Source organism: Chlorocebus sabaeus, chromosome 16 (assembly GCF_047675955.1).
Source record: "Chlorocebus sabaeus isolate Y175 chromosome 16, mChlSab1.0.hap1, whole genome shotgun sequence".
NCBI classification, from domain to species: Eukaryota; Metazoa; Chordata; class Mammalia; order Primates; family Cercopithecidae; genus Chlorocebus; species Chlorocebus sabaeus.
The window spans coordinates 74,017,410-74,035,007 of record NC_132919.1 but is presented as its reverse complement, the minus strand read 5'-3'; the positions used below and the strand labels follow the sequence as shown (position 1 = coordinate 74,035,007).

General features: G+C 51.6%; 1 protein-coding gene across 3 annotated transcripts; it reads left to right on the top strand.

Moving 5' to 3' along the window:
* Positions 1-3,398: 3,398 nt before the first annotated feature.
* COPZ2 (COPI coat complex subunit zeta 2) lies at positions 3,399-15,447 on the top strand. Of its 3 annotated transcripts, XR_501128.3 has the most exons (10): positions 3,399-3,544; positions 4,292-4,366; positions 7,591-7,672; positions 8,234-8,325; positions 8,801-8,856; positions 9,309-9,386; positions 12,450-12,501; positions 13,104-13,142; positions 13,821-13,934; positions 15,139-15,241. XR_501128.3 is itself a non-coding variant. In XM_008012979.2 (9 exons), the coding sequence occupies exons 1-9, from the start codon at positions 3,434-3,436 to the stop codon at positions 15,184-15,186; spliced, it is 633 nt and encodes a 210-aa protein (XP_008011170.1). In that variant the 5' UTR covers positions 3,399-3,433; the 3' UTR covers positions 15,187-15,447. The 3 variants fall into 3 exon arrangements, 1 of the variants encoding a protein (XP_008011170.1); XR_501129.3 differs by lacking the exon at positions 4,292-4,366; XM_008012979.2 differs by lacking the exon at positions 13,821-13,934 and having other exon boundaries at positions 15,139-15,447.
* The last annotated feature ends 2,151 nt before the right edge of the window (positions 15,448-17,598 follow it).

Here is a 17,598-nt window from a genome sequence, read left to right as displayed (position 1 = left end):
TTATGGTGGGTACCATATGCCAAACAGAGGCTGAGAAATTCTCCTGGAGGTTTTTTGGTGCTGTCTTTGTAAATATGAGCCAAAAAAAAAAAGGACTAGCTCACAGAAATATTAAGACATTCAAAATAACCAAATCAGTATTTTTTAAAAATAACATACCCAGCATGACCATTGACATAACTTCCGATGATCTGGAATCCGAAGAAATAAAATGCCCAAGTACTGGATCTTTTCGCTGCCTGCTGTATCAAATAGTGTCATGTTCCCTGTTATAACTGATAGCCTGCAAGGAAGGTTCAGATGTGCCTCCTAAGTCATCATATAGGGAGGGTCAGTAGATGCTTCCTCAGATGTCTGCATGGTCTGCTTCCTCCTTTCCTTTAGCTCTTTGTTCAAATGTCACCTTCTTAAAGGTCTTCTCAGAGGACTGTGAAAATGGCTTTCTGGCTTGCCTGTCCCTGACCCTTCACATTCCACACCCCATTTCTGCTCTATTTTCTTTGCAGCACTGATCCCCAACTCACATAATATTTACTTTACACAAAGATATAATTTGTGTATTATATCTTGCACAGAAACGCATGCGTGTACACACACACACAGTTGATTATAAGTTCCATGACAGCAAAATTTTTCTTTTGTCTACTATTGTGTCCCAGTGGCTAGAAAAATATCTGGTACATACTAAGCACTCAATAAATATTTGTACAGCACATAAAATATGCTGGTCTTGAACTCCTGGCCTCAAGTGATCTGCCCGCCTTGGCCTTCCAAAGTGCTGGGATTACAGGTATAAGCCACCACACCCAGCCAATATGGTATCATTGATAGGTACATTTTAATTATTATTAGTTAAAATGTGGTATTTGTGAATATTTATACATAATCTCCCTCATCCTGAATTCCTTTATTCATTTACTTCACAAATGCTTATTAAATATCTGTCATCCGCCAGGTGCAGTGGCTCATGCCTATAATCCCAGCACTTTGGGAGGCCGAGGCAAGCAGATCACAAAGTTTCTTACAGGGCTTGGTGATGACAGATTTTTTTTCTGTTATTTTTTGTTTTTGTTTTTGTTTTTTGAGACGGAGTCTCGCTTCGTCACCAGGCTGGAGTGCAGTGGCAAGATCTCGGCTCACTGCAACCTCCACCTCCCAGGTTCAAATGATTCTCCTGCCTCAGCCTCCCGAGTAGCTGGGATTACAGGCACCTGCCATCACCCCCAGCTAATTTTTTGTATTTTTAGTAGAGATGGGGTTTCACCATGTTGGCCAGGCTGGTCTCAAACTCCTGACCTTGTGATCTGCCTGTCTCGGCCTCCCAAAGTGCTGGGATTATAGGCGTGAGCCACTGTGCCCGGCTGAGCCTGGGAGTTTGAGGCTGCAGTGAACTATGATCACACCACTATACTCCAGCCTGCCTGGGTGACAGAGCAAGACCCTGTCTCAAAAAAAAAAAAAAAGAAAAGTCACATTCATTCGTTCTCACAGGGCTCAAAGTCTGGGCGGGGAGAAGGAACACTTGTAAACAAACTAGTAAAGGCTGGGAATGGTTCACACCTGTATCCCAACACTCTGGGAAGCTGAGGTGGGAGGATCACTTGAGCCTAGGAGTTCAAGACCACCATGGGCAACATAGTGAGACCTTGATCACCCTCCGCCTCCCCCTCCCCCTCCCCTTCTGCCTCCTCCTCCTTCTCTTCCATTCTTTTTCTTCTTCTTTTTTTTTTTTTTTTCTTTTTTGAAACAGGTTCTCACTCCCATTGCCCAGGCTGGAGCACAGTGGCATGATCATGGCTCTATAGCCTTGAACCCCCAGGCTCAGGTGATTCTCCCACCTCAGGCTTCTGAGTAGCTAGGACTACAGGTGCACGCCACCCTACCTGGCTAATTTCTTTGTAGTTTTAGTAGAGACCAGGTCTTACCATGTTGCCCAGGCTGGTCTTGAACTCCTGGGCTCAAGCCATCTGCCCACCTCAGCCTCCCAAAGTGCTGGGTTTACAGGTGTGAGCCACTGAGCCCAGCCTTGAGACCTTGTTTCTACAAAAATAAAAATAAAAACAAAATTATCTGGGAGTGGTTGCATGCACCAGTGGTCCCAGCTACTCGGGAGACTGAGATGGGAGGATTGCCTGAGCCCAGAAGGTTGAGGCTGAGGTGAGCCGAGATCGAGCCACTGCACTCCAGCCTGGGCGAGAGTGAGACCATGTCTCAAACAAACAAAATTAGTAAAAATAATATTTAGAGATTGAGAAAAGTGCAATGAAAGGAAGAAATAGGAACTGAGATAGAGAATGTGACAGGAGAGACCGATCAAGTCAGATATGGTGGCTGTCAGGAGGACCTTTTGGTAATGATATTTCAGCAGAGGCTTGAAGATAAGAAGGCTTGATGCATTCAGTGAGGAAAACCCCATTCTGTAACCATCTAGGGTAAGTGACTGTGGTCCACAACATAAGAGGGCTTGAAGAGAAGAATAGGGAAGAAATTTTGAGTAAAAAATCTGGGTTCTATTCCCAGTCAACTAGCTGTATGGTCTTGAAAAGGTGACACAACCTCTGAGTCTCTCTTTCCTTAAAATGAGGGTCCATTATGCCTACCTCACAGGTGTGGGCTATATTAGATAATGTATGTGAAGGTGTCAAATGTAAAATACACGCACAGTGTTTTTACCAGTAAATGCATACGTACCACTAACATACATATCACTGGGGTGTGAATTTTCCACTTGCCAGTATATCCTGAAATGAGAGCTTGTCTTTGGTACACTTAGACCAAAGAAACCAAAACATGCTGCAAAGCCCAATGTCATTGGTGGAGCATTTGTGCTGCTGGGCGTCTGTCTTGCTTTCGATGGTGCCATATCTGTGTCTTAGGAGAGCCTGGGGAGGTGTCTCCGGGGCCATGGTTCCCTTCTGCAAGTAGTGAGAGAGGAATGGGAAAGCCTCTTCACAGAGGAGTGTCCCCAGAACTGTCCTCATGTGCTCTTGCTTATAGACCCTGTCCCGGAGATCTAAAGGGTGATCTGACATATTTGTCCCCATGGTACCTACCAGAGGTCAACAGACAAAAGTGGGCTTTGCTTGTGTTTGCTGCTGGCCCCAGGACAGCCTACAGACACCGGTGCACACCAAAGCCACAGGCCGGAGAGCAGGCAGGAAGCAGGACGAGGGCTGGTCTTGGGGCACCCTGAAGATGCAGAGTTCGGGGCTGTAAGGGACTCGGGAAGGAGCCAAGGAGAGAGGGAAAGGAGAGGTGGGGGAAGAAGAGCTGGGGTGAGGGCGGGAGGGGAGAGCGGGGAGAACGAGCAAGAGAACGGGCCCCGAGGAAAGGAAGGCCACGCGCGAGAGGGGGCCGCGGGGCGGGCGCGGAGGCGGGGCGGCGGCGGCGGGCAGGAGGCGGGCGGCGCTGTCAGTGCGAGGCGGCGAGCGGAATGCAGCGGCCCGAGGCCTGGCCACGTCCACACCCGGGGGAGGGGGCCGCGGCGGCCCAGGCCGGGGGCCCGGCGCCGCCTGCTCGAGCCGGGGAGCCGTCGGGGCTGCGGGTACGGAGCGGGCGGGAGCGGGGGTCCCGGGCGGCGGGAGCTGGGCCGGGACGGTGCAGGATTGAGGGGAGCAGCCAACTCAGAACTCGCGCGCCCAGCGGCTGGGAACTTTGTGTCACCCCTGACCGGCCCCAGGACCCGGGAGGAAAAGTTCGTCCCGGCGCCAACCGGCGAGGAGGCCTGTCCTGAGTCCGTCGGCGCGGGGCTGAAGTTCTGGGTCCGTTTGGAGCGGGGGGTGGCGGGTGAGTTGCGATTCCGCGGGGAGGGTAAGGAGTGGCCTGTCCGTCCCAGACTCGCCTCCCATCACCGGTGGGTGATGGGCATGCTGCTGGAGTCCACCCGGGCCAGGGCCAGGGCCTGGGGGCGCGCTGAGAGCGCAGGTCCAGCCCGGCCAGGGATCAGCTGGTAGGAGGAGGCTCGGCCCGCTGTCCCCCCGGCCCAGGTTCTGTGATACACTCCGACTCGGGCTCTGCAGCAGTCAGTGCATGACAGAACTTGGGCCCGGAAGGACCTTCTGCACCCAACGGGCACAGCGCCCACTCGGGGCCTGCAGTGGAACATCTGCCTGGGAGTGGAGTGGGCACCTGGGTTGGCCCATGTGGCACAGGGTTGGGCAGAACCAGCTGTGGACCTTGAGGGCTGGGGTTGCTGGAGCCTGAGGGTGTATCCTAGGGCCAGCAGATCCCATAGAGACAGGGTGTCTACCTTGAGTCAGGGGCCAAACAGAACTCTCCTCCCCGGTGTCAGTTGCAGGAACCTTCCCTCTACACCATCAAGGCTGTTTTCATCCTAGATAATGACGGGCGCCGGCTGCTGGCCAAGGTAACCTCTGACCCCACCTGTGAGGGACACAGTTCCCATCCAGCTGACACTCCTGTCTCAGGAGAAACTCCACTGTGGTCTCTGTGACTCAGGGCAGCTCAGCTTAGACCCCTCCAGAAGTCCTTCTCATCCTCCTGCCTTGTCAAGGTGCTGCTCCTTGAAGTGAGGGGTCTCCTCTGTTTCTACTCATGTTCCCTGAAGTGTTTCCTCATCATCGGTACTGGCCAGTTGAACCTGGGCATGGGAAGTTTCTGCCTAATGGATCAGTGGAGTGTTGAGCCTGGGACCCAGGAGTCTTAGTCCCCAAACCCCTACACAAGCTCTTTTGTTCTTTGGGGTTTGTCTCTAAACCTCCTCAAAACCTCCACTTTTGTTCTACAGCTTGGTAAACACTAAGGATTTAGCCTAAGGAGTCTAAGGATTTAGAACCAGATGGGATTTTAGAGACTGTGTAATACAACTCTTTAATTTCGTAGATGAAGAAAATGAGGTGTAGAGAAGCTAAGTGAATTGTCTGAGGTCACAAGTATTAATATCCTAACAGATCCAAACTTATATTTTATTTATTTACTTATTTAATTTTTTCACTTCTCCCATTTCACAGGTTTCACAGGCAAACTCAGGTTTTTTTACATTAAGCTCAAGGTGGTTTTCACTGTACCCCCATTCAATTATCTGTTATCTATCCTAGCAAACACGGCCTGAGCAAACCAAACTAAAATAATCCAAAAATAAATTTCTGCTGTCAACACAATTAATTGTAGTGGAGCTACAGCATCTGCATTAGCTATGAAATGCATTATAAGACCGGGCACAATGGCTCACACCTGTAATCCCAGCACTTTGGGAGGCCGAGGTGGGCAGATCACTCGAGGTCAGGAGTTCAAAACCAGCCTGGCCAACATGGTGAAACCCTGTCTCTACTAAATATACAAAAAATTAGCTGGGCATGGTGGTGGGCGCCTGTAGTTACAGCTACTCAGGAGGCTGAGGCAGGAGAATTGCTTGAACCTGGGAGGCAAAGGTTGCAGTGAGCCAAGATCGCGCCATTGCACTCCAGCCTGGGCAACAAGAGCGAAACTCTGTCTCAAAAGAAAAAGAAAAAGAAAAGAAATGCATTATAAGGCCAGGCGCAGTGGCTGATGCCTGTAATCCCAGCACTTTGGGAGGCTGAGACGGGTGGACTGCTTGAGCCCGGGAGTGCCAGACCAGCCTGGGCAACATGGCAAACCCCATCTCTACAAAAAAAAGTATGAAAATTAGCTGGGCGTGGTGGTGTGCACCTGTAGTCCCAGCGCTCGGGGGGGCTGAAGTGGGAGGATCGCCTGAGCCTGGGAGGTTGAGGCTGCAGTGGGTTATAGAGTGAGACCCCATCTCAAAAAATAGATTTTCTGTTTGTTTGTTTGTTTGTTTGGAGCTGAAACTTTTCTGTTTTTATGACATTCGGATAAGCAGCGGCCAGTAGGGAGATGGCTAATCTGCCTGCAGATTGAGTACTAAGTGGCAAAATCCACATCCAGAAAATTGAAAACTGAGCTGACCACACCTTGCCCCAGCAGATGGTCAGAGGTGGATCAGCAAGGCCAAAGGCTCTTGCTCCCTACAGATTAAGAAACTGAGTAAGAGAAAGAGGCTCACCATTCCCAAACAAAAAAACATTAATTTAGTTATGGGATATGTGCGAGGGATTGTTTCTTAGATATTTAATCTTCACTATAACCCTGTCTGCAGTCAGACCGTCCTTACTGCTCAAACCCAGCTTTGGCCTCACAACTGTGAGATGTTGGGGAAGTTACCTGACTTCTTTTTTGTTTTTGTTTTGTTTTGTTTTGTTTGTTTTGTTTTCTTGAGACAGAGTCTCACTCTGCTGCCCAGACTGGAGTTCAGTGACGCGATCTCGACTCACTGCAACCTCTGCCTCCTGGGTTCAAGTGATTCTCCTGCCTCAGCCTCCTAAGTAGCAGGGATTACAGGCGCCCACCACCATACCCGGCTAATTTTTTTTTTTTTTTTTTTTTTTTTTTTTTTTTTTTTTTTTTGAGACAGAGTCTTGCTCTGTCACCCAGGCTGGAGTGCAGTGGTGTGATCTCGGCTCACTGCAAGCTCCACCTCTCGGATTCACGCCATTCTCCTGCCTCAGCCTCCCGAGTAGCTGGGACTACAGGCGCCCGCCACCACGCCCAGCTAATTTTTTTGTATTTTTAGTAGAGACAGGGTTTCACCGTGTTAGCCAGGATGGTCTCGATCTTCTAACCTCGTGATCCGCCCGCCTCGGCCTCCCAAAGTGCTGGGATTACAGGCGTGAGCCACCGCACCCTGCCATTTTTTTTTTTTTTTTAATATTTAGTAGAGACGGGGTTTCACCATATTAGCAAAGCTGGTCTTGAACGCCTGACCTCAGGTGATCCATCCGCCTTGGCCTCCCAAAGTGCTGGGATTACAGGCATGAGCCACCATGCCCGGCCGTTACCTGACTTCTTGATGCCCCAGTTTCCCCATCTGTGTAATGGGGATAATAAAGTAGCTGTTGTTATTATCATTATTATTGTTTAAGAAGGTGTGCTGGTTTTGCCATCTTTCCTGTAGACTCCGGGTGCTGTAGAATTAGTGTGCGCTAGTGACCATGCCAATCCTTAGCACCCTGCACATCTGCTGATTGTACAAGATCCTCCAAGAAACCAGAGGGGACTCCAAAAGCAGGCCTCAATATCCCTCTACTTTTTGGGACTTTCTTTGCTCAGAATTTCTTTTGGAGGGGGCGGAGCATGGTGGCTCATGCCTGTAATCCCAGCACTTTGGGAGGCCAAGGCAGGTGGATCACCTGAGGTCGGGAGTTCAAGACCAGCCAGACCAACATGGAGAAACCCCGTCTCGACTAAAAATACAAAATTAGCCGGGTGTGGTGGCAAATGCCTGTAATCCCAGCTACTCAGGAGGCTGAGGCAGGAGAATTGCTTCAACCCAGGAGGTGGAGGTTGTGGTGAGCCGAGATCATGCCATTGCACTCCAGCCTGTGCAATAAGAGCAAAACTCCATCTAAAAAAATAATAATAATTTGTTTTGGAGGAACTAGTGAGCCAACAGGCCTAGGGTGCAGTAATGGAGAGATGGGGCAGGGAAGCAGGATCCCGCTTGCCCAGCACCTAATCTTTCCTGCCCCCAAATCTAGGGAGGATCCAGGCTGTGTGGAAAGCTATGGTCCCTTCTCCTTCCCTTTTTCATAGTATTATGATGACACATTCCCTTCCATGAAGGAGCAGATGGTTTTCGAGAAAAATGTCTTCAACAAGACCAGCCGGACTGAGAGTAAGTGTCCCCCTCTTTCTCCACCAGACTATCAGATGCACACTGTCATCTTCTCCATCTGGACACATCTGTCCCCATCAGCCTTGCACACCCACAGGCCATTTCCCTTTCTTCAGAGGCTTTTTGTCCTCTCCTTCCCAGGTGTTCTCCACTCCCTTCCTCCAGGGAACCTCCACTCCCTGTCACTCTCCAATCCCCCTGACTACCTATCCCCCCAGCATCCCCAGGCCTCTCTGTAGCTGAGGAGGCCAACTGTATTGTGGTCCCAACCTGAATCTGGTCCCAAGGTGCTGCACAGGGTGGGAGCGTGGACAGGAGGTAAACTAGTCAACAACTGGGCTTGTTGACTCCTTGGCCTGAGGCAGTCCCTAGAAATAGAGTATCGATAAGGGGTAGGACATGGGGCAGCCTAATGGTAGTGTCCCTAGTGCTATCTTTCCAAGGGTTCTCTAGAAAGGGGAGAAGGAAATAAGAGGAGAGTCACAGAGTCATAGTTGAGGAGGAAGGGCTAGGCTGGGACCAGGCAAGGTGGCCAGTACTGAAAGCTCCCTCCATTTCTAGGTGAGATTGCATTTTTTGGGGGTATGACCATCGTCTACAAGAACAGCATTGACCTCTTCCTATATGTGGTGGGCTCATCCTACGAGAATGAGGTGAATTCAGGAGGTTGGGGCAGTAAAAAGGGCTGTCTATGGGGAAATGTTATCTGGAATCTGGGCTTGAGGCTGGGAACTGGAGGCTCACCATTGGACCCCTCCTGCTAGGCTCCATGAGGTAGAGGGGGGCAGCAAGAAGGGTTCTTTCTGGGACAATGTGTATCCTCGATAACCCTTAGTTTCCTTGGGAACCAGGAATGAAGTCATCACTTCATCTGCAAGGCAGGCTTTGTCCTTCTTAGACATAACTAGAGAAGGATACACTAAATGTCTCCCAGTGGAGAACTCCAGTTTCCCAGCCCAGACACATGGAAGTTCCCTCTAACATCACACTGCAGTCAGTTTCCAGTCCAGGCCTCTGAAAAGGGAGAACTCTCCATTGCTGACCACACAGGTGGGCTCTAAGTGCTTCCTTTGACCTTCTCAATCTCAAGCTCTCTTGTTTTCCTCCTCCCGTATCTGCCCATCCCAGCTGATGCTCATGTCTGTTCTTACCTGCCTGTTTGAGTCTCTGAACCACATGTTAAGGTGAGTGAGGTTCTCTGCCCTCCAAGGCCCCATCCCCCAGGCCCTGATATGTCACAGGGCACTTCCTCCCTGTTTATCTCCTGAGGTCCCCACAAGACTAAGATAATCTAAAAAGAAAAGTTCATAGTCGACACAATGAACCAAAGTAGGGCTATGCTATAGCATCTAACCTAGTTGTGAAACGCATTCGGGGTCCTGTGGTGGGTGCCGGGGTGTCAAGGCCCAAAGTATGGGAGGTTGGACGAGGTGGGGTATAAGGAAGCAGAACTGCCCTTTGCTCAGGAATGCCTTGCACAGCCTCTGTGCTCACTGCCCTTCACATTCTCCTTCCCAATCCTTGTTTGGTGAGGGGTGAATGAGACAGTCTTTGGAGAGTGGGGTCAGCCTCACCTAGGCAGGGACTCAGTTCCTCCCAGCCACAGGGAGGCTCAGGAGCTTGTGTCCACTTTCAGGAGGAACGTGGAGAAGCGCTGGTTGCTGGAGAACATGGACGGAGCCTTCTTGGTGCTGGATGAGATTGTGGATGGCGGGTGAGGAGGGGACAGTCAGGGACACTCATAGCAGGAGTGCCTTTGAGAGTCATCAGCCCCAGATGGCACCCAGCATGGCCAGAACTCTCACCAACTTTTCACTCCCTTCCCCCAGCATATTCCCAGGGATCCCATTCCCCTACCCCTTCCCCTTACTAGCACCCCACCCATGAAGATGGAAGTTAATTTCAATGTTAGCCAAAGTCAAGCCAAACAAGAGAGTAACCTGATGTCAAACTATGGGAGACTGTTGAATAGGCAGGGTTTGGGGAAAATCCAGTTTGGTCTCCAATGCCCAGGGGAAGCACTGGCACAGATGCTGACCCTCTCTGGAAGGACTTCAGACAGTCCCACCAGCCCCACATGTCCTGCTCTTAGGGCTCAATTCCAGCACCAGCTAGATGCGTGACCTGGGTCAATTACTGACTCTCCCCGAGCCTTACTTTCTCCATCTTTAGGATGGAGGTAATAAGGGATTGTAGGGATTAAATGAGAAAATACATGTGAAGCTTATGGTTCTCATTCAATAGATGTTGCCTCCTATTGGTATGCTAGTATATTCTTAGGAAGTTAGGAGCTCTTTTTAAAAAGTTGGTTCGTGAATTTCCATCAGGGGACCAATATTGAGAGAGAAAAATTCTAGCTTTGGGGAAAACAATAACAAAAATTTCTATTCTTTTTTTTTTTTTTGAGACAGTCTCACTCTGTCGCCCAGGCTGGTGTGCAGTGGCCCGATCTCAGCTCACTGCAAGCTCTGCCTCCCGGGTTCATGCCATTCTCCTGCCTCAGCCTCCTGAGCAGCTGGGACTACAGGCACCCGCCACCGTGCCTGGCAAATTTTTTGTATTTTTAGTAGAGACGGGGTTTCACCATGTTAGCCAGGATGGTCTCAATCTCCTGACTTCGTGATCCGCCCGCCTCGGCCTCCGAAAGTGCTGGGATTACAGGTGTAAGCCACCGCGCTCGGCCTATAGAAATTTCTTGAGCACCTTAAAAACATACATGCCTCTATCATTACATCATTTTATACATTAGGAAACAGGCTCAAAGGTTCAAGTGACATGCCGGAGGTCATTCACACAGCTAAGGAGTGGCAGGGCCAAGATCTAAAACCATGTGCATAGTTCCAGGGGCCATGCTCTTTCCACGGCACTGGACTGGACTGCCTGGGGCATTAAAGAATGCCTCCCCTCTCTATAGCCATTAACTGCCTGCTACTGCTAGGCTTCCTGCAGAATTCTGGGACCCAAAAGTGAGTGGGGTAATGCCAGGTTTTGGGGAGCCAGAAGCATATACAATTTGGTGAACGCTCCTGAAGGAAAACTTTACACAAACACACACAAAACTACAAATGCAGAACCAGATGCAGGGCTCTGGATGGCTTGTGCAAAGGAGGATGCCTGAGGTGTAAGCTTCACAAGCTTCCCGGCTCTGCCTCTGAGGAGTTCAGTTTCCTGCCAAGAAAAACTGGGGAAGCGCCTAAACTGGAACCTTGGCCTGGGATGCTCTTTATGGATTCCAGGAGCCCTGGCTAGGAAGCCTGGGACCTCAGGGTGCTCAGCCCAAGGATGGGGCCTGGAAGAGGCTCCCAATAAATGTTTGTCATTTCCAGTGATTTAGTAAAAAAGAAAAACAAAGCTTCTGCTCTGGAGGAGTCTCACTGGGTAAGGAGGTGCACTCAGATCCTGTCATCTTTGTCCTGCCGCAGTGACAGGCCCTCACATCCAATACCCTGTATATAACCCCAAGGCCTCATGAAGGAGTGCCTGCTCTCTGAGAAAAGCTACAATATTTGGGTCTACCAAAAGGGAAGTTTTTTTTTTGTTTTTTGTGTATGTGTTTTCTTTTTTTTTTTTTTTTTTGAGACGGAGTCTCACTCTGTCACCCCGGCTGGAGCGCAGTGGCGCAATCTCGGCTCACTGCAACCTCTGCCTCCCGGGTTCAAGCAATTCTCCTGCCTCAGCCTCCTGAGTAGCTGGGATTACAGGCGTGCGCCACCAGGTCTGGCTAATTTTTTAATTTTTTAATTTTTTTTTATTTTTAGTAGAGACGGGGTTTCACCATATTGGCCAGGCTGGTCTCAAACTTCTGACCTTGTGATCCACCTACCTCAACCTCCCAAAGTGCTGGGATTGCAGGCGTGAGCCACTGTGCCCGGCCTAAAAGGGAAGATTTAAAAAAAGAGCTGTTTTTTTGGTTTGTTTGTTTTTTGATTTTTGTTTTTGAGATGGAGTCTCACTCTGACACCTAGGCTGGAGTGCAGTGGTGCGATCTTGGCTCACTGCAACTTCTGTCTCCCGGGTTCAAGCATTTCTCCTGCCTCACCCTCCCGAGTAGCTGGGATTACAAGTGTGTGCCACCATGCCTGGCTGATTTTTGTATTTTAGTAGAGACAGGGTTTCGCCATGTTGGCCAGGCTGGTCTGGAACTCCTGACCTCAGGTGATCCACCTGCCTGGGCCTCCCAAAGTGCTGGGATTACAGGCATGAGCCACCGTGCCCAGCCTTAAAACAAAGCAAAACAAAACAAAACAAAACTTTAAACATGTTTAAAGTAAAAAAAAAAAAAAATGGGAGGAAGTTGGGGAGAAGGTAGATGCTGATTTTTGGAGTTTCATTTCTTGTATGCAGGGCATGACCCCATGCCATAAAATAACAGCGCAACAAGATAAGAACCCCCAGGGCCTCCCTTTCTAAGTCTTTTCACAGGGAATCCAACCCTATACCCAGAAGGTGAAGTGAACTTTCAAGAGCTCTGAGTTTTGAGAGTCCCTGCTTTTGACATCCTGATCATTCTAGACCAGACTGTTCTCATCCGGTTTGGAAGATTTTGCCCAGGGATGACAAAGCATGTGGACCACTGGGTTGAAGCATCAAAGAATCAGAGCTGAGGGCCCTCCATGCTGAGGGAGAGTTCTGACTTGAGGGCTATCAGTGGGAAGGGACCTGGAAGGTGGAAGTGTGCCAGATGCATTGGGAGAGGGAAGAGGCTTGGCAAGGAGAGGGGGCAGAGGGGAGGACTGTGCCACTGATTTGCCTCCTGGTTTTTCCTCTCATCTCATAGTGTGATTCTGGAGAGTGACCCCCAGCAAGTGATCCAGAAGGTGAATTTTAGGGTAAGAGTCTTCTTGCACACCTCCTCTTTTAGGCTGCCCTTCCTGTCCTTCCTGGACATGGGGCTGCCAAGGCCGAGACGGTAGAAGCCCAAGCTCCTCTAGCAGAAGACAATGACTGGGCTGATACACTTGTTAGGGCTGGGAGGAGCAGCAGTTTGTGGGTGGGATGCCAGTTAACGGAAGAGATCTTCCTGTCCTCTCCCTGGCTAGGAGCACAAGTACCTTACCTCTTCTCTGGTAGGAAGTACAGACTGGGGAAATAAATACATCCTCAAAGAGGCACCAGGTGGCTGCCTTGGCCTTGAGGTTGGGGGTCAGGGGTATGGATAGAACCTCCCTGCCTTGTTGGGCTTTCTCATGTCTGGATGAAACCTTTCTTCCCATCTTCCCTCACCCTCCATGCACCATAGCACAATCCCAGAAGTCCTGGCTTCCAAATGACAGGCTGCAGGACTTCTACTAACCAGTCACACAGGTGCAGCTCTGAATAATCCTAACCACTGCACCACCTCACCCATACTCCCAAGCCCCTTTCCTTCACCTCCCTGACCCAGGACCCTCATGCTGGCTCTACCCCACCCTTTGACTCTGCTTCCTTACAGGCAGATGATGGCGGCTTGACTGAACAGAGTGTGGCCCAGGTAGGCCCCCCTGCATCTGCCTTGGCTAGAAATGGTCTAGAGAGATACCGGGAGCAGAGCATCCTAGGGGGACCCAGTGAAGCTATCAAGTCTGAAAAATCAGGGATGCAGGAGGGAAGGGATGAGGCAGTGACAGGTCATATCTTGGAGAGACTCGCTGGAGGCCTCTGGGCTCTCCAAATTGGGGGAGCTGGGTACTAATGGATGGATGGGCGTGTTACCATTAGCCCACCTCATCTCCTGGCTTGGTTTAGTTGGATTGAAACTAGGATGAGCGGCCTACCTTGGAGATGGCTGGGTCACTTGTCCTCCCCCGCAAAAAAATCTGGGAACTCAGGCCTCTGATGCGCCCTCTTCAGAAACCTGGAAAGGGTACCAAATAGGAGTTTGGCTCCTAAACCCTGTCCTTGCCATTTAGGGTACACGCTGGGATTATTAAGGGACTCTCAAACCCATGATAGGATCTGATTTTCCCCACTCATCACTTGTCACCTTGCCCCTGAATGACCTGGCTATGGAAGAACCTGCCACAATGTTGCATGGTCCTATCTGGAGGTGCATGCAGAGCGGGAGGCCAGGGGGAGGTTCCTGACTCTGAAGCCTGATCAGTTCCCCAGCTGCACAAACTTCCTGCTAGTTCAGGATGACTGTCTTGACCTCTCTTCTGTCTGCCTGCAGGTCTCTCTGCTCAGACTAATCCTGCTTGTATGGAACTTCCTGCCTTGGCGCTAACTCCTTGTGCTGTGGTGGCCCTACCGAGATGAGCCTGTGCTGTCTCGTGTGGAGTCCCAGGTGTGGTGCCCATTTTCCTGCACTGCCCTTAACATTCACTTTGCTTCACCCTCCCCTCTGATTCCCTATGTTTCCTTATACCATGCTGGAATGAATGCAGCTACAAGGCAATTTTCAGGGTGGAAAGAGGGTAGGGAGTAATGAGCAGAGCAGATAAGAACACGGGTGCTCATGGGAGTCATCCCAGGATACATGTTCCACCTTACCACCTAAAGCTGGGTGACCTAGGGCAAGTTACTCAACCTCTCTGGGCCTCACATAATAACAGGACCCTCCTCATGGAGTTATGACAATTCAATGAGCCAATGCATGGCAAGCTCTTAGCAGGGCTCCAAGCAAGTTAACACATGCTGAATAACCATCAGTATTTCTCCAAAGGGAGAAAGAATGAAAACAGGATTTTTAATGGAATTCTTGAGTAAAAACAAAGCAAGCTACAGGTGGCCAATGGGCGATAAAATGAGGACAAAGTTAGATTCCAGCTAGGAGAATCAGGGGAACCCTAAGCCACTGTCCCCAAGAGACGAGGGAGATTGTGCAGGAGGAGGAGACAGACACAGTGTTCCCTCCTTCTCTAGAAGGGAATGAGGCTGAGTGGCTGAAGGGACAACCTACCTGAGGGACACACCTGGTGTCCTGTCCCCCTCTCCTGCTTTGGCATTGTGCATGCGTGCGTACACTTGTATGGATTTGTGTAAGCACTGGTCTGAGACTTTCCACCAGGCATCCCACTGCAGGGTCTGGCCGGCCACCCTTTGCCAGCTATGCCACATCAGCAGTGGGTTGGGGTGGGGTGTTGAGGACACATTGCCAGTTATGGCCAGAGCTAGGGGTTTGCTGAGGCGTCAGCACAGGGAGTGTCAGGCCTGGGCCCCGTCTCTGCCTGGACGTGGCACTGTGGGCAGGAACTCTCATGGCATGACAGCGGGGAGACAGGCTGCTGACACACCCACGCTGCAGATGCAGGAGCCAGAGGTCTGGGCAGGCTTGGGCCTGAGGTGGGAGCTGGCTGCAGCCGGTTTGCTCTGCGCTTTCTGACTTGAAGGGTTGGCCGCATTTAAGCCAAGCAGAGACAAGATGCTGCCACCTAGTGACCGGGGGTTGCAGGGGCGCTTAGGGAAGGTGGGCTGTGGACCTCCCCATGACTGTATGTGGAGGCATTTGACATTCTCAATTCTCTCTCAACCTCCCCACCCCACCCCAGGTTCTTCAGTCTGCCAAGGAACAAATTAAATGGTCCTTATTGAAATGAAGGCTGTGGATTCAAGGCTCCCTGACCCCCAGACCATTTCCCCAATCCTGGCAAAAGCCCAGAGATCCCACTGTCAGGAGAGACCCCTCTGCATCCCCAGGTCCCTCCCAGAACTTATTCCTGAAGTCTCCAGCCAGGGATTCTGAGATGCAAAGGTTTGGCCTCAGGAGAGTCACCTCTTCTCACTGCCTTGGACTTAACTCATACCTTAGGCATTCCTGGCCCCAGGGCCCTAATAAACCTGCTTTTGTCTTCTGCCAAGGGTCTCCTTCTCTCTTGGCCTAGGAAGTGTGTGTGTGTGTTTAGATAAGGGCCCCTGCACTTCCTGTGGCTCATCGTGGGGATATCCAGTACCATGGTGGGGCATGTCCCTGTGGTTGTGTGACTGGGGAGAGATGTGGGACAAAGGAAAGGGTACTATTTAACACCAGGGGGAGGGGGGTGCGACGCTGATACCACGGAGCCCCATGTGTGGCGCATACTGCCAGGTAGAGGAGAGCAAAGGATGGTACCCCTATTTTGCGATGCAGTACAGATATGGCGGCTCCGCTGGGGATTCCTTGAGTCATTTTTTCCATTCCCAGCCTCCAGAAGGGAAGGGAGTAAGGCTTCCTCTGAACAAACCGAGAAACAGCGTGGCTATTTTTCTTGGCATGCCTGGAACCGTGGAATTCCATCCTGGCATACACCCTGGGCACTACAGCTCTCTGCAAGCTTGCGGGTGGTGGGGGCAAGGAAGCATCGCCAGCCCCCACCGTGCACGTGTCCTGAGCACCCTGTGCCCTGCAGAGGGTGTGAAGAATTGCAGGTCGGGAGGGAGAGGAGGGTGGAAGGTGTCCCAGGGACAAACGGGAAGGGTGGAGATTGTATAGCCTTTCTGGGCGACACGACTTCCCTTCTCTGTCGCCGTCCCAGAACCTCTGTTTTCTCCCTTCCACCCTCTGACGCGTACACTTTCTGCGTCCCTGTAAATGCATCCCTGAGCCTATCTAGCGTTGCGTCCCGGGACAGCTCGTTTCCCTCGATCCTTTGCGGACTGCAGCTGGTGGCTCACGCTCCACCCCGGCCCCGCCCCTCGCGTGCGCTGAGCAGTGTGGGAAGCCCCGCCCCAGGAAAGCATCCGCGATCTTATAGTGCCACCTGCAGGGACAGGCGGGAAACGCGCTCCCGCCGGGGCCGCCGCGCTGACTAACTCCGCCCCCAGGGCGGGCCAGACTCTAGCTCCTGGGCGTTACTCGTTGGTTTCCGACACCAGCGACAGGACTTTGCCCTAGCAACCTGCACGCGTGACCCATCCTGCTAGTTCCGCGCCAGCGTGGGCACAGGAATTTCAGCGAGGGAGGGAAAGTGGCGAGACGTGGACGTTAATAGAAGTTGTCCCTGCGGTTTTCAAGTCCTACATTATAAAACTGTTTAAGATTGAACATTTATAACGGGCTTGACTACTTCTACAATTAGAGAAAATGATACAGTTATGTAAACATTTACATTGTAAGCGCTGGGTGCATAACCCATCCGAGTAAATAATGCAAAATGGCAACTCTTGGAAGGGGAGGAAAAAAAGAGTATTCGGTTAAATTCCGTGGAGTTCAGGGGCTAGTATGGCGACAAGAAAAGAGACATTTTCTAGAAATATTTTGTCAAATACGCGGCCACACCCAGGGCTTGACTCCCTCCACCACCCTTAAGCGACCGCAAGGAGGGACTGGGAAATGCGCTTCCTAGCAACGCGATCGCGCCTGCCTCGGCCCTGCCATTCCAATGTAGCAGGGACGGGAATGGAAAGGGACAGGCAGGAGCCGGGCACGTCACACAAACTGGCTCACCGAATCCTGTGAATTACGCCATGCTCTCCCCATTTTACGGAGAGGAACACCGAGGCTCAGGTTGAAGAGTTTGGTGCAGTTTCCGCAGAGCGGGGCTCCAGATTGGGGAACTGCTGGGGACAGGTGGCTTTCTCGCGCATCCCTGCCCTAGGCCCATCCGAACCCTTGGCTCACACAGGAACCGTACTGGGTTAAAAGGAAGGAGCTGAGGGGGCATGGCAATGACGAGAGGCGACCAGAAAGGTGTCCTCGTCCGCGATGGCTGAGGGATTGCTGGGAGCGGCGCTGCTCCGAAGCAGCCGACGGACCCACGCCGCAGCGGAGAGGACAGCGCAGAGCGGGCTGCGCAGCACTGCCAGAGGAGCCGGGAGGGCCGGCAGGGAAGGGCGCTGCCCCTTCCCGAGGACCCCGAGTTTGCAGGCCCAGCTTTCTGGGGGCTGAGGCAGAGACCCCGCTGGGGGTGGAGGGCCGCCGGCTGCTGTGCCTCCAGCTCCCACGTGGCGCCCGCAGCCCAGCAGAGCCGCCAGGATGACGAGCCTGGCCTGCCGCCCAGAGTCCTGCCCTCTGGCACCGGCTTCCTCCAGAC